This window comes from Gymnoscopelus microlampas (assembly GCF_963454915.1).
Source record: "Gymnoscopelus microlampas genome assembly, chromosome: 2".
NCBI classification, from domain to species: domain Eukaryota; kingdom Metazoa; phylum Chordata; class Actinopteri; order Myctophiformes; family Myctophidae; genus Gymnoscopelus; species Gymnoscopelus microlampas.
The window spans coordinates 40154366-40171047 of record NC_139939.1 but is presented as its reverse complement, the minus strand read 5'-3'; the positions used below and the strand labels follow the sequence as shown (position 1 = coordinate 40171047).

The window sequence follows — 16682 nt, the reverse complement described above, 5'->3', positions numbered from 1 at the left end:
GTATATGTATATCAGAAAATGGCCGCAGTGGCGGCCATTTTGTGGTGCCACAGATTGAAATCCCATTCATTTTGCCCATATAAATTATTTTAAGCCTGGAACCATCCAGGATCCTGGTGAATCATGACCATAGAACATTTGATTCTGTGTCAAAACATATTTGAATATTTAATGATATTATATACTATATTTAATAAATACCCATTTTTTGTGTTTTTCAAATATTTTCTGTTTTGTTAAAGTTTAAAGTGCTCATGTGGCCTGGTAGTAGTCGCGTCTTTTGGGCTTGTTTTCATAGAATATGGCAACACTGCACACCGGGTGCTGTTGGCGCTGTGTTTTCCTCCGCGGTGGAAAAAGCCTGGTGACGCGGGGGCAGAACGCGGGTGAATGACGGAGAGAGGCTAGCAGTTAGCTGCGTGCTCTGCGTATGATCACCATCACCTCTGTCTTTCATTACTATAAACAATACGATCACTGCTTTAACCGCGACAGACTACAACGGCCTGTTCAGCGGAGCCACAAAGACACCTCAGCACACGAGGATAACGGGATTTTATTCCAATCGGAACGGTACATTTGGCCAAAATGTCCGAAAGTGCGAACGGCGGCGTGGAACAGCGGGAAGAGCAGGCTGAAGTGGCCGAGACCATCGGAGGAATGGAGGTGAGAGACATGAGGGGACGGCGGTCCACCAACATACATCTGATCACTCACATCATCCCGTTAAAAGTCCATGGAGTTGGTGTTCTACCTTCTATCTGTTGGGTGTCTGTGTCTCTCCTGAATGGAACCGGTTGAAAGTTTCTCTTTTGTGTTGTGAGCTGCTAGCCATTAGCCCGACCGTTCATTCAGATCATCACCAATGTGTGTTTCATAAGAGCTGCTGCTAGCTCGGCCCCAGTGCTGCTGCTAGCTACCAGCGGCACTGTGGTCATTGTTCTAAACTCCACTCACTGACTGCGTGCTTTCGTTTAGTCGGATCATGTTGTGTTCGCTAAAGCCTGATTTATACTTAGTTGCGTCTTGCGTGCTGGTGTCGTTCTCGGTAAATAAAAGATCTACAAGCTCTCCACGCGTCACGAATGTGACGCGTTGTTGTGAGCTTGTAGATCTGCTATTTACCAGCGTGTGCAACTAAGTATAAATCAGGTTTAAACGAAGCGAAGAGTTGCAAACTGTGATCCATCCAGCGAACCTATATCCCCTGGTACAGGTCAGACCACAATGGAAACAAGTCCTTTGGGATTTTTGTGTTATCCTGGCTTAACATAACTTTTGACTGTACTACTGTACTGTAACAATCTAATAGTAAAATATTCAACCAAAAGGTCCTCTTGTATACACAGTTTCGACTGTACCAACCAGGCAGGGCTATGATGAGGACATCTGCAGGTCAGCTGTCTTGACTTTCCATGTCTTTGTTTTGGACTGAAATTAAGTGAGGGATGCTGCAGTATTTCAGTCTCCTCTAGCCGTCTTAGATGTTAGATCCTACTTTTAATATCTGCAATACCAACCCTTGACAGACCATACATGATCCAAACAGAAAAGTGCAATCTGATTGATTGTATTAGACTACGTTAAACTTGACAACATTGCAGCTGTACGGAAAGCTTGGATTATCCTCTTTGTATCTGTCAAGTTTTTGTTTCATAAAAATACACCGTAGACATCTTATGAGCTACTTAATGTCAATAAATGCCATGCGGGTGATTATTTTTATAAGTATTGGAGTTAGAAAGCGCTCGCCTCGTAGTAGTTAAGTAACATCACTCAGTCAATAAGCTTGATTTCCCTTTGTGCTGTTTGTTGATGTTCAGGAGAAATTAGACTCATTGGAGCCAGGAAAGGAGTCGTCCTCAGAAACTGGGCCAGAGGGGGCGGATGCGTCCTCATCAGAAGCTGGAGCTGACGGGCAAGATGCCACCTCATCCGGGACGAAGGAAGGATATGAAGAGAAGATGGTACATCGCCACTTCTCTGCCACTATTTACACCCTGTAACCATGGGGTTTATATGATTTATTGTACTTTTTGTAATAGGTTATTGTTAAATTAAATATGTACATTTAATTTCTTTCTTTTCTTATTGTTTGTGCATCATATAAATAGGCAACAGACCGGACCAACAGATTTGAGTACCTGTTGAAGCAAACCGAGGTGTTTGCTCATTTCATTCAACCAGCAGCACAGAAGACCCCCACGTCTCCACTGAAGATGAAACCAGGGCGTCCCCGCGTCAAGAAAGATGAGAAGCAAACCTTGCTTTCTATTGGAGAGTGAGTATTATGACTACATCCTATCCTATATTAGAATTGCCTAGTGTCAACCGACTGTGGGTCGACGGTGGACGTCACACATGTGGACCGCTTGCCACAAACACTCTTCAGGGGTCTGCCATCAGAAGAGCCACACCAGGGGCCCCATGTGGCCCCCAGGGGCGCACACATGCTCTTCAGGGGTCTGCCATGAAAATAGTCATACCCTAAAAACAAAACTGCACACACTGCTGTACTAGCACAGCAGTGTTTAACACTTCAAATGGCCATAACTCGGTGACCATTGCTCTGGTCAGCACAATCCAGGGGTGGATTTGAAGGCAGCATAATCTAGTAACAAAAAAGACAAGTTAGTGTTCTTGTATTTTGATTAGTCTTTTGTAATCACATGTTTTGTCTAACATCTCTTTCTATTCAAAGTTGAGTTGTTTTGAACCATTTCTTCTTTGAACAAGTGACTACAAACATTGAGTCACTATCTTGCTCTGTGTTGTTTTTATGTTACAATGTCAAGTATTGGGAATATTTGTTATCTGCTGCTGGTATTATACTTTGTATACAATTATACTGTGTTTTTTGGTGTCTATAGTTTTGTGTCCATTTAGCACAGCTGTCCCATTAGAAAACATTTTCTACTGACCCCTCTCATCTTAGTAAATATTGATCATATCTTCTATGTTCATCAGTAATCGTCATCGTCGCACAGAGCAAGAGGAAGATGAGGAACTTCTAAGCGAGAGCAACAAAACCACTAACATCTGCACACGCTTTGACGACTCGCCTTCTTGTAAGCAGTTTTTGTGAAAATATGATTTTTCAAGGGAAAGCCGACCAAAGGTCTTGTACAACAATGACTTGCCTTACATTCATACATTTACACATTCAAAAGAACAGGCAGTCTTCCACTGTGGCCACTTCTGGTGTACTTGGGGTTCCTTGCTCAAGGACACTGACAGTAGTAATTCGGATAAGTGTATGTTTAGTCTTTTTGAGGGAACTGAAACAATACCCGGTTCACTTCTCTAACTTGTAGGCTCCCACCAACACCCGTACCAAGTATCTGCTTTTGCATTGACTTGAGAAACAAGGGCATTTTGTCAATGGCAACTGTGATGAAGTTATTAAGTCATGTTTCTCTTCATATCCAAAACCAGATGTCAAATCGGGCAAAATGAGGGACTACCAGGTCCGTGGTCTAAACTGGCTCATCTCTCTGTACGAGAACGGAATCAACGGCATCCTCGCTGACGAAATGGTACATGCAAAGAAATGTTCCCATTACAAATGTGTGTGTGTGGTTGTGTCCCTCTGTTACTCTCCCTCTCACTTACACCCTGCATATGTGTTTTTTTCTTCCCTCTTCAGGGTTTGGGGAAGACCCTGCAGACCATCTCCCTGCTGGGCTACATGAAGCACTACAGAAACATCCCTGGACCCCACATGGTGCTGGTGCCCAAGTCCACCCTCTACAATTGGATGAACGAGTTCAAGCGCTGGGTGCCTTCGCTCCGCGCCGTTTGCCTCATCGGAGACAGAGAACAGAGGGTAGGCATGGGTCTGACTGTCATTGTTGGGTTGTGGCTAATTATTCATGATCATTAATGTCTAGACTCAGATCAGATTCACATTTTCTACCAACAATGTGTGTGTGCAAATACATGCACATTCCTGCTCAGCACTCTTGTGCATAATGCAATACAATACAAAGCAAGATTCAGCTGTTTTCCATCACATCACAACACAGCAGTGTGTGATGTTGTTTAGATCATCAGTAGTCTTTATCTGTTCATTCTGGCTTTGATGACTTATAGTGAAATGGATGTTGTAACATCCATAAATGTATGAAATGAATGTGGTTGTTTTCTACTCCAGACGGCCCTGATCAGAGACGTGCTGCTGCCGGGGGAGTGGGACGTGTGCGTCACCTCCTATGAGATGCTCATCATTGAGAAGGCAGTCTTTAAGAAGTTCAACTGGCGGTACTTGGTCATTGACGAGGCCCATAGGATCAAGAATGAGAAATCAAAGGTCAGTGCATCTGCCTTCCATGACTTAAATAATAAATCTGGATCACATCAAGCACAAATTAGATTTCTTTCTAAAGCACATAATGAAATGACATTTTGTTTCTCCTTGACAAAACAGTCTAATAACATTAATTTTAAAAATGGACCTAATTATGTATATGTTTCCTTTTACTGTAGCTGTCAGAAATTGTGCGTGAGTTCAAAACCACCAATCGTCTCCTGTTGACTGGAACACCCCTGCAGAACAACCTCCATGAGCTGTGGGCTCTGCTCAACTTCCTGCTTCCTGATGTCTTCAACTCCTCAGAGGTATATTTATTGTGCTAATGTTGTGGTCCCTCAATGTAGAAAACTAGGTATGTCGTATCAACAAACTAATTGAGCCTCTGTTTGTCTTCAAAGGACTTTGATTCCTGGTTCGACACAAACAACTGCCTGGGTGATACAAAGCTGGTGGAGCGTCTTCACACTGTACGTATTTTTATGGAACAGAATATTCTACTCGCAGAGAATAGTTCTATTTTTATCAGCAAATATGTCTGTGTGTATTCAGGCAGCTTTTTGCATTGAATTACATTGTATTCTGTGTAGGTCCTGCGTCCCTTCTTGCTCCGTCGTATCAAAGCCGATGTGGAGAAGTCTCTGCTTCCTAAGAAAGAGGTTAAGATGTATGTGGGCCTGAGCAAGATGCAAAGAGAGTGGTAAGTGTCCCTAACTAGTATTTTCAGTAACTTTAACCCATTCAATCCGGGAACGCATCTGTCATTTTAGATTTATTTGGCTATTAAAAAATAGCAGATATACAAGCTCATAGCACGGAGGGCCGCACTATGAGCTTGCAGATCTGCTATTTTTGAAAAATAGTGAAAAGTTGTACAAATCTTTGAATATACATATTTTTAAGCAAACATTTTGTAACTCAAATCTTTGCTTCTGGGGCGGTCCCTGGAACAAAATATTTTACAAATGTTTGCTTTAAAATATATATATTGAAAGAGAGAGAGAGTTTTCATGATTTTTCAAGAACAAGCAACAACAAGCTAAGCTGAGCTTATATTTCTGCTATTTTTGAATAGCCAAAGAAATCTAATATGACAGATGCGTTCCCAGATTGCATGGGTTAAGAGACTGGGAGAGAGAGAATGTTGTAATGTCTTAATAATAGCGAGTGGTACAAGTATGTATCGTAAACCTTCTAGTTAATTGCTATAGAGATTAAGGCTTTCAATACTAATGAATTACAATGAATATCGTCATAAAACTCAGGTACACCAAGATCCTGATGAAGGACATCGACATCCTGAACTCTGCGGGGAAGACGGACAAGATGCGTCTGCTGAACGTGCTCATGCAGCTGAGGAAGTGCTGCAACCACCCGTACCTGTTTGACGGAGCTGAGCCCGGACCCCCCTACACCACCGACCTCCACCTGGTGGTCAACAGTGGCAAGATGGCTGTGCTTGACAAGCTGCTTCCCAAGATGAAGGAGCAGGGTGAGCAGAGACGTCTTATTGGCCCAGCTGCCCCGGTTTCCTGTATATATTTGACTGACGGACACTAAACTCCTGCCCCTCTTTTCGCAGGTTCTCGTATTCTGATCTTCAGTCAGATGACGAGGATACTGGACATCTTGGAGGACTACTGCATGTGGAGGAACTTCAACTACTGTCGTCTGGACGGTCAGACCCCGCACGAGGAGAGACAGGTTGGCTGTTTGTTTGAAACTCTCATATCATGGGTTCTTCCAATGCAGTGGTTCTCAACCAGTGGTCCGGGGACCACCTGTGGTCCTTGAGGGGGTTCCAGGTAGTCCCCAGCTAGAGTTGGTAACCAAATGGACCCTGGTTAGATCTTTAACTCTTGAGAGTGTAAAATGAAACCAAATGAACCCTTACGGGTCCATCTGCTTTAATTTTACACTCTCAAGAGTTAAATGATTGTTAAACATCAGCATTACTTAATTGAATAATTGTTATTTTGATCAACGTTTGCCTGTTATCTCTCCTATGGTACCAACATCAATACAGCATGGAATTGTGGACAAAATCTTATCCAACGACAACAAAATATTTTAAGTCTTGGGTCTGAGAGGTTAAATCTCATCAAATGGTGGTCCATCTGTGGCTCAAATGCCCAATAAATAATGGACCTTGATATGATATTTCAATATCCTCTTCTTCATCCTGTCTGTCATTCTTAATTAATTATCTATTCTTTATTAAAATACCATTAAAAGAAATACATTTGTAGACGTGAATTATTATTAAATACACAAGTAGGCTACTAGAATTAGTATAGCTTCTAATAATAATTTAAGAAAGTAATATTATAACTAGTCATTTACCTCGTCATCATGTTGTGTTTTTCCAGATCTCCATCAACGCATACAATGAGCCCAACAGCTCTAAGTTCATCTTCATGTTGAGCACCAGGGCTGGCGGTCTGGGCATTAACCTGGCCACAGCTGACGTAGTCATCCTCTATGACTCAGACTGGAACCCTCAAGTCGACCTGCAGGCAATGGTCAGTACTCAACAAGAAAATCCTCACTTCTGTTTGACAGAGCAGTAAAATAACATTAGGATATATAGCCATGATACCAGGTCAATGTTATTGTAATCCCACATGTATTGAGTTTTGTTGGCAACACTGAAGTACTCAGTGAATCATAGTAAAGAAGATCCTCATGGGGTACTATGGCTTTTACACTTTGAAATGTAAGTGTTTCTATTATTACAAATGGCTTGTTAAATCTAAATAAATACATAGAAAGAAAGATATGTTTTCAGCATGATGGGATTTCTAGTCTGATTGGTATTTTCTTTTAGCCATGTTCCTATATCTTTGTATGAATGGAACTGTTCCCACCTGTCTCTCTCAGGACCGAGCTCACAGGATTGGTCAGCAGAAGCAGGTGCGCGTGTTCCGCTTCATCACAGAGAACACAGTGGAGGAGAGGATTGTGGAGAGAGCCGAGATGAAGCTCCGCCTCGACTCCATTGTCATCCAACAAGGTACCAAAACCTTTAGTGGTCCACCTAGCTTAGCACGTTTTTCTTATAGATTTTTACCACTGCGCTCGGGTTGCGCAGTGGTAAAGTCCCTGCCCATCACAACGGAGGTTGTGGGTTCGAATCCACCGTGGCCCGTGTTTGGGGAAGTTAAGCCGGCTGGGGAGGGTGATATTGGTCATTGCATGAACTCCTACGGTCTGGGGCGGCACCCGTCAGCGGGGAGTGTTGGGCGGGAGGAGTAGCACGAAGGCTCTACATCCTCCCGGTGCGGGCTCCTCAATGGCAGGTGAGCCAGTAGGATACGACAGCAGTGACAACACAGACATGTGTGTTGGGAGGAACCAATTGGCGGAACGACTAAATTGGGGAGAAAAATAAAATGATAAAACTAAAAAAAGACCAGAAAATGATCATCCATTGCTGTCATTTAATACTATATTAGATTTTATTGCGGTTTGAAATGTTCAACTATGGATTTTTTTTGTTTTACTCAACTGTATTTTAGGAAGACTAGTGGACCCCAGCGCCAACAAGTTGGGCAAGGACGAGATGCTTTCCATCATTCGCCATGGCGCCACGCACGTGTTCGCTTCGAAGGAGAGCGAGATCACAGATGACGACATCAATGTGATCCTGGAGCGGGGAGAGAAGAAGGTGAGAGAACAAATATTGCAGGTGTGAGACCACGAAGGTGGCTACATCAGTGAGCACGTTACAGGGACATACTCTAATCTGAACCTTGGTCTTTTTTGTGTCTCTCTTCTGGTCTTTTGTGTGTCTCTTCTGCCATTGTATTGTCAAATGAAATAAAATTGCCACATACTATTTATAAACTAATTTCATACATGGTATTTAATGCAGGGTATTATTTCTTTGTTTTTAACTATATCAAATGGTCTTTACCATCTCGTATGCTAACTAGACCAACGAGCTGAAGGATAAAATGTCCAACATGGGCGAGAGCTCCCTGAGGAACTTCTCCATGGACACAGAGAACACCAGTGTCTACAACTTTGAAGGAGAGGACTACAGGGAGAAGAAAAAGGTCGGTTAAATACTGCTCATGTACCCCCATCCCGAGGTCATGGAAGTCTTGTTCAAGGGATGAACGGGGGTGTTGCTTGCAGATCAGATCCAAATAAACATTGTGTTTCAGAAATATATAATAATACATCTAATCAGAACATACCCTTCCCATTCACTTAAGTCCAGTAGCAAATGTGCATCTTCAGCTGTTTACAGATTACTTATGTTTTGTATATTTAACTCTCTGAGTGCCAAATATCCAGAGTTTTTTCTGAATGCCCTCAGTGCCAAGAACGAGTTTAATTTTTTTTTTTTTGCTTCTCCATTCACTTCTTGTTTAACTTACAGTATTACTGAAAAAGACTATCTCGGCTCCTGAGCACTTTTTTTTTTTACTCAAATGAACAGTGTACACTACAGGTATTTGATGTTGCCCTCTGTTCCTTCAGGTCATCACTAACTGGATCGAGCCGCCCAAGAGAGAGAGGAAGGCCAACTACGCTGTGGATGCTTACTTCAGAGAAGCACTGAGAGTCAGCGAGCCAAAAGCACCCAAGGTACTGTAGGTCGAAAAGGGGCTTTTCAAACAATACTCACAGCTAGGGGTGGGCGATATGGCAAAATATTATATCACGATTCTTTTCCGCCAATATAACAATCACGATATTCATCATGATACCTTTTTTATGTTAGTTTCACCATATCGACCACCCCTACTCAAAGCTATTGCATCAAACTGTAAACTGTTTTAAACAGTGTTAAACTAAGTCTAACACTGATTTGTTTTGTTTGAGATTTGGGTTTCATCAGTGTCAACAGGAGGATTCCATGTACAGCTATAGTTTATCAAAATGCCAAACAATGACATTTAGCCAAGATAGCTCACATTAGCAAGTTACTGAACCTCCTAAAACTTTGCGAGCAATACTTGAAGAAAAGTGTTACCAGGCGTTTTGAAGACACCTCACTTGTTCCTTTCCAGGCTCCTCGTCCGCCCAAGCAACCCAATGTCCAGGACTTCCAGTTCTTCCCTCCCCGTCTCTTTGAGCTGCTCGAGAAAGAGATTCTTTATTATAGGAAGACCATTGGCTACAAGGTAATGCAAATCACCTCCTCACTTGATGATAACCTTTTTCCCAGCACATTAACATTGAATGAAATTCTAACTGAATGTGCGTTGCCTCCCCTTCAGGTTCCTCGTAACCCAGAAATGCCAAACTCTGCCCTGCACCAGAGGGAGGAACAGGGAAAGATTGACGAGGCCGAGGCCCTGTCGGATGAGGAGCTGGAAGAGAAGGAGAACCTTCTCTCACAGGTACTGAGACGGTCTCCCTATTTTAGCTTGTACACGCCTCCTTCACACATTCAACAAACATATTAGATGTGAAATCCGACCGCCTGTCCGGACCGACCGACCTTATCTTGCAAACTACTGGACCGATCAGCACCAAACTTTGTATGCACGGCACGCTGCCAGTAGGCCACACAAGTACCTCCACAAATGTTTCACATGTTTTATACTTGAAATCTTTAGCTTTCATTTGATAAAGACAGTCCTCTGACCTGGCTGAAACCTAGACCAAATGTGGAGTCATATGTCATAGACCAGGCGTCCCCAAACGTTTTAGGCCCAAGGACCCCCTCCCTCCAATATTTTCAAAGATTTGCTACAAAACTTTACTAATTATTCTGAGCTGCTCCAGTCTTTATTACCTCTGCAACTTGAACTTATATAAAACATGTCCTTTTGGTTGTATCATTACTGGACACATTTTCACCAGTTGCCCTTCTCTGCAGGGTTTCACCATTTGGAACAAACGTGACTTTAATCAGTTCATCAAAGCCAACGAGAAGTGGGGTAGAGACGACATCGAGAACATCGCCAGAGAGGTGGAAGGCAAGACGCCCGAAGAAGTTATGGAATATTCCGGTAATGCAGCAATTCACCATTACTACATAATGTAGGACAGTTACCGATGTGTACTTAATTGCACGGCAGTGTCAGGGGAGAAAATTGCAGATCTACAAGCTCAATGCGTTGTAAGCGCGTATACCTGCTATTTTTGTTGCACAACTAACTATAAATCATGCTTTACTGATTATTGGCATGTTCTCTGTGCATGGTATTACCTGTGTTTGTATAGGGGACGACTACAGTGAGAGAGAGCTTGTGGAATTTGTTTATATAAAGTGTATATTTATATATAGTATATCAATAGTTGTGTGTATCTCTTTTCTAATAGCCGTGTTTTGGGAGCGCTGCAACGAGCTCCAGGACATTGAGAAGATCATGGCTCAAATCGAGAGAGGAGAGGCGAGGATCCAGAGGAGGATAAGCATTAAGAAGGCACTGGATTCCAAGGTAGCAAGCCGCCAGCCATATGGCATCCAACTGCCGTTTAAAATACCTAATTAAGTTTGTTAGATGGTTCATGTTCAGGTCTTGCACTCGTAAAGTCGTACTTATCTCTTAATTGACTTTTAATTGAGGCAATTAGGACAGTAGCTCTGCCTCTGCTGTGATTTTGTTTTCATCAAAGCAGACAGGCTGTGGTGTTTTGTAAATACAGATTATTTTGTCTTTTAATTCCCATCACATCTAAATTAACCTGTGTGTGTGTGTGTGTGTGTTCAGATTGGACGCTACAAGGCACCGTTCCACCAGCTGCGTATCTCCTACGGCACCAACAAGGGCAAGAACTACACAGAGGAGGAGGACCGCTTCCTTATCTGCATGCTACACAAGCTAGGCTTTGACAAGGAGAGCGTGTACGACGAGCTGCGCCAGTGCATACGCAACTCACCACAGTTCCGCTTCGACTGGTTCCTCAAGTCCAGGACGGCCATGGTGAGTAGTCTGACATAATCCCGCCTACTGTAGCCTGTAGGTAAAGCATTATTACCTGCTGGGTTGCCGTGACTCTGAATGTGTGGGCGTATTACTGTGGTATCTGTTGTTTGATTTGTATTATATGATTGTATCCATTTATATCTGTATCTACTGCCCTTGATAGTCGGACATCACCATGAAAAAGAACCCTGTTGCCAATATTTTTGAAAGCTAGAATATGATCCATTAATTGTCATTTTAAAACTATTATGACATTGCCATTTGAGTATGATATATTGCTTAGTTTGAAAGTGTAATAACTATCCCATTGTAAGTCTGTTTCTTCATGTATATGTTGTCCTGTGCTTTTCGTGCTTGTGTGTGCAGGAGCTCCAAAGGAGATGTAACACCCTGATCACATTGATAGAGAGGGAGAACATGGAACTAGAGGAGAGAGAGAAGGCAGAAAAGAAGAAGCGAGGCCCAAAGACTAGTGGCTCGGTAAGACAACCACATCCTCGGCTAGCAGCAGTGGTCAAAGTTAAAATGATGAGTTTTCAAATTATTGTGATTCACACAGTTCCTACGGCTCATTAAAAGTACTTACAATGTTTCAATATTTACAATATTCTGCAGCACTATGAATTACCCAGCACTATCTGCTTGTAAAGTCATTGAGACAGATTTTTTTCCTCCCTTGTCCTTATTATTTACCACCTCTTACTTTCATGCTTCCCCAGGCACAAAAGCGCAAATCTGAGGGAACCCCAGACGGACGTGGGCGCAGGAAAAAGCTCAAGTTGTGAAAGCCCCCCCCCCCGGAGTGGAGGGAGGTAACAGCGGCAGCCAGCTCTAGTTCTAGGTTTAATCATAGCGTCTATGTTTGTTCTTTAAGGGTTGTGATGATGGTGATGTTGTACTGTACACACAAAAAGAAAACCTCCCAGTGGACTGAATTACTACTTCGCTACTTTAATAACCACATTAACCCTGGTTTCCTTATTTTGAGTTAAGTTAAACTTTCAAAAAAAATGTTTGAGAAAATAGCTGATCTACAAGCTTACAATGGGCCACGACGTGTTGTGAGCTTGTAGATCGGCTATTTTTGCTGTGCAACACCCTCGTGTGACAAAGTATAAAACAGGCTTAAGTGGTTACATTAGCGTTTGGTTCTAGAAGGTTATTTTCTAGGAAGTGCTCAGGTTTGCCATGTTAGTCGCTCACCCTAGGTATGCACACACTGCAGCTGTGCAGTTTTTGGTTGATTTTTGTTTCGTTTTCTACATTTTGTTTTTCTTTCTAGTACTTGAGTTAAGATAAATGTATTTATGCTTGTTGGTTGTACCACATTCCATTGCTTGTAAACAATGATGTACCCCCTTTTTTAAATATACTTTTTTTGTCCTAATACCTTCCTATGTGAAGTAGAAAATGTCTTTTTGAACGTCACAAATAAACCTTTTGTAGAAAAAAGAAAGAAAACTGCTTGTTTTAAATACATTTTTAACATTGACACTCAAGTGTGTAGTATTCTTATTAGATATAAGTCATGTGACCTGGACACTCGGAAGAAAAAATACAATTTCCAAAAAAACATTTTTAACAAAATAAATGAAACATGTTGACAAAGAAAATAGTTGTGCCTCTTGTGGCCAGAAATTATTTTAGGGTTTGTCTTGTATTGGTAGGTCATGGGATCTGGAAGTGATTGAAAAATAAATATTTTTTCCAAAATAATTTCTAGAGAATAAGACACGTAAAATTATTAACAAACAAAACAGGTGTGCCCAATGTCGTTAAGCAGATTGATTCGATGCGTTATATCAACGATGGAGGGAAACTATTGTCGTCGCTGGGTAGCCATGTATGTCCAAAACCCTTACTTTAGGAAAAAGAACATCCGTTCCAATGGATCCAATGTAGTTATTTAGTGACAGGCTCTTAGTAATACACTTCAGTGGAGAAATATTAATAACCCACAGACAGACTTGATAACTTTCAACCTGGCGTCCCTGTAGCGAAAATAGATCTACAGACTTAGAGCTTATAGATCTATTTGCACTACTTTTGTGCAGCACTGTCAAACGGTGAAGTATAAAATATGGCTTAATTTATTAAAGGATGACCAATAGCATTAACCTATGAAAAAACATAAAAAGATGAAATATGTATTGTATTGGTTTTCTCAGGACTTGTCATACACAGCATAGATTGATTTATTGTCCTATAAGTTGTTGGGTTTTTTTCAAGTTTCACCAGTGTATTAATACCATTTTCTGCTCATGTAGTCCTACATTGATATTTACACAGATTGCTTTGCATGTGATTTTTAAAACACATTCTCAAAAGACCTGAACAAAAATGTATAAAAACAATTTCTGAAGGATAGTTCAGTAGCACTCTCAAAAAAGAATAAAAATGACACAATTACAATCCCTTTGAATAGCACCGTAATGGCATTCTGCAGTGGGCAAGTGCACCCGTGGCTTTTGTAAAGCACAAGTGTCATTACATTGTCAACATTACAAAAAAACACACATTTATCATATCACCATTCGCTTAAAACATTCAATCCATTTTACTCTGCTCTCCACAAAAAAATAACAAGATAATGGTTGACACAATGAATTACAATAATAAAAACAAGTTGGTAAACTAAATTTGCTTTTCTTTTTCTTTTTTTTGGAGCACTATAAAAATCTCATACTTTTCACCAAGAGAAATCAGGTTGACTTTTGCTGGTGTGAATACGCATTTTTAAGTAACTAGGAAAGGCTTAAAATATGTTCATTTTACAATCCTCAGATGGTGGGGGGGCTGCAGCCCCTTCTTTTTTAGTGCCAATCTATTACAGACAGCAAAATAGAGGGCGCAGCAACCTGTAAATATACATACATGTACAGGTAAATGACATGAAGAGTTACCCACAGTGCTTCATTGGGGATCAGTAACTCTGGCGTGTGTATGCTACCTGTACATAAAGGGCCTGAAGAAGCACTGACATACAGCACTGCCGTCCAGAGTTCAGAGATCTGGCTTGATCTTTTCTTCAGTGCTTTAAGGAGTTGGGCTTTGAGGAAGAGGCACTGTGGTGGAGGAGACTGGCATAGTCTTATCAGGTGTCGTGTGTGTGTCAGGGATTGTTGAGGAGCCGCTAGACTTCAGAGCTGTCTGACCTATTCCACACACCTGCAGGCCCTCCACTGTAGCTGTTGTAGGCGGAGGAAGAGGAGGTAGCGTAGGAACTAGAAGGCACCTGACTGAGCTTCTTCTCCTTCCTCTTGCGCCGTAGCAGCAGTAAAACCACGGTGGCAATCAGGCAGATGAGGAGGACCAGGCCAGCAAGGCCCACCAGCATGGGCAAGGTGGACGAGTCCGTCGCCTCCCTGCCCGAGCTCTCCAGCAGGGGTCGCTCTAGGTAGGGCTCTTGGTTGCGGCCGGGGGACCAGGGCTGGCGCTGGTTGACCACCATGCGGTCTGAGCGGTCCAGGGAGATGTGCTGGATGTTGGTACCACGGTTATTATCCTCGCCAATGTCCTGGGTCGCATCAGGAGCGGGGAAGGCAGGGGCAGCACGGCGACGGCGCACAGCCACTTCAGAGGTGAGGGATTGGGGCTGGTCGACCACAGACGACAGGCTGTGGTGCAGGTACTCGAGGCTGCGCTTGCCAAGGTGGCGGTTGGCGTTCTCTCGGGAGCGGACCGTGTAGATGGTGTGGATGAACCACTCACGACCGGCAGCAACCTGAAGCACAGACACACACACAATGTTTTAGCTGATTAAAAAACAAAAAGGTCTGTTTCGGTTATTGCTTTTGTCCAATTTCAGTTGTTTTTTTTTTGTGGATTTTTTTACATTGTATAGAGACAGGAAATAGTGAGAGAGCAGGGGACATACAGCAAATGGTCCGGCCAACGGGGAATCGAACCAGGGACTCGCTGTCAGGCATTAGAGCCCTAACAATTTGGATATCGGGTCGCCCCTATGTCTACTTTACAACCACGTGTGTGTGTGTGCATTTATCCAGACCTGGAAGAGAGGAGTTGAGGAGAGTGAGAAGCCATCTGATCCAGGCTGTTTGACCAGAGGCAGACCTCCAGGGGTGTCTAGGGCCAGAGTAGCCTCAAAGGACACGTCTCCAAACACTGTGGCCTGTGTCTCTGGTTGGGCTTTGTCCTGCAGAATGTTAGGAGAGGAGAGGTACATTTTTGAGATGAGTGTAAATGCTGCCTCTACAACACCCAGCTCCTTGCTGTGACTGTACTTGATCTTACCAGGATCTTGAAGCGGTAGAGCAGTGAGGGAGCGTCTGCCAAGCAGCCGTACTCCTTGTTAGTGGGATTGTACTTGGGTACGTATCCATCTGCCCCGGTGCAGAGGAAAACCTTCTCAATGCTACAGGCGAAGGAGTCTCCCAGGTTCTGGACTGGGTCCACCATCACACGACCATAGATGGAGGAGCCTGGTACCAATGAAGAAGGGAGAGATGATGAGTCAATCGGGGCTGTATGTCATGTCAGAAAATATAAAAATCCCAATAAAGACATGAGATATCGATTTTTAAATAAAAGTAATAATGATTCAGAAAGGTTTCTAAACACAATAGTCTGGTTTATGCCCCCCCCCCTGATGCAAAAATCTATGGTTTATTGTTGTGGTAAATCTATCTTTTTATTCTAACAGCTAAATTTAAGTATGCTTCACTGAAACTAATGCATTGAAATCCAGCAGCTGTTGTAGTTACTTTATTTATATATTAGGTATATTTCTGCTTTAGGTAGTGCAGGAGTAGAGACGACCAGGGCCTGCAGCTGTAATGATCATTAACCTCCACTAGGGGTCAGTGTTGCAGTACCTTCTTGGAAAGCAGTATCTGTTCCCTCTCCGAAGCCCATGGAGCCATCAGACAACCACAGCTCCTTCTTAGACAGCAGGAACATCTGGGTGTTCAAACTGAACTCAGCTGCCACTGGATCGCTCACCTGCAGTACAGAACAAAGGGTTAATACTTTAAACTCTTGGGTACGGGTCTTCAACGTTTTTCAGACCAACAACCATTTTAGCTGAGAAAGAGAGAGAAAGCACGGTCCCCCACTTCATATTGTATACAATTGTGTTCATAGTTAACTTTTTCATAGATTTCGTAGACTCGTAAACTTCATAGACTTGTTTGACAGCACTATCTATCATCAGTGTTGTGTAAATTAACGTTTTTGTTTTTATTTGTTTACACATTATCTTTTTTATATGCATATGAGGACATTATCTTTTCTATGTTGGATTATTTTTAATATGCATTTTCAGACATACCACTTAAACTCACTAAAGTAATAATAACTCAAATATAATCAGCCGAACAGAGCGAATCAGTCTGAATTCAAGGCTATAAGTTCTTAGCAAACTTGACCTCTGGCTCTGTACTTAATGTGCTCTTTTTTCCTCTCCACACCAAACCTCTTCGCTGAAAATAGCCGATCTACAAGCTCACAACGCGTCGCAGTGG

At 42.5% G+C, this 16682-nt stretch overlaps 2 protein-coding genes across 2 annotated transcripts in view; one reads left to right on the top strand and one right to left on the bottom strand.

Annotated features, from left to right (window-relative positions):
* The first annotated feature begins 338 nt into the window (after nt 1-338).
* Nucleotides 339-13303, top strand: smarca5 (SNF2 related chromatin remodeling ATPase 5). Its single transcript, XM_084072921.1, has 24 exons — nt 339-666; nt 1824-1967; nt 2115-2281; nt 2968-3068; nt 3436-3536; nt 3647-3826; nt 4154-4309; nt 4486-4617; nt 4711-4779; nt 4900-5009; nt 5575-5801; nt 5892-6013; nt 6679-6831; nt 7190-7322; nt 7828-7976; nt 8245-8367; nt 8798-8905; nt 9331-9444; nt 9541-9663; nt 10146-10278; nt 10592-10710; nt 10984-11196; nt 11566-11679; nt 11919-13303. The coding sequence occupies exons 1-24, from the start codon at nt 589-591 to the stop codon at nt 11982-11984; spliced, it is 3135 nt and encodes a 1044-aa protein (XP_083929047.1). The 5' UTR covers nt 339-588; the 3' UTR covers nt 11985-13303.
* Nucleotides 13304-13449: 146 nt separating this feature from the next.
* frem3 (Fras1 related extracellular matrix 3) overlaps nt 13450-16682 on the bottom strand; it is a 38899-nt gene continuing 35666 nt past the window's right edge. The window contains exons 21-24 of the mRNA XM_084072911.1: nt 16035-16161; nt 15454-15641; nt 15209-15355; nt 13450-14923 (exon numbers count right to left, since the gene is read on the bottom strand). Of these exons, the coding sequence (XP_083929037.1) occupies nt 14333-14923; nt 15209-15355; nt 15454-15641; nt 16035-16161 (1053 nt within the window). The 3' untranslated portion in view covers nt 13450-14332. The remainder of the gene's footprint in view (nt 14924-15208; nt 15356-15453; nt 15642-16034; nt 16162-16682) is intronic.

What these genes read in the sequence shown, in the direction of transcription:
- smarca5 (XM_084072921.1), top strand. Translation starts at nt 589, where the DNA reads ATGTCCGAAAGTGCGAACGGCGGCGTGGAACAGCGGGAAGAGCAGGCT. An exon ending in TCGGAGACAGAGAACAGAGG is followed by an intron (nt 3,827 to 4,153) that starts GTAGGCATGGGT and finishes TTTCTACTCCAG; the next exon opens with ACGGCCCTGATCAGAGACGT. An exon ending in TCAAGAATGAGAAATCAAAG is followed by an intron (nt 4,310 to 4,485) that starts GTCAGTGCATCT and finishes CTTTTACTGTAG; the next exon opens with CTGTCAGAAATTGTGCGTGA.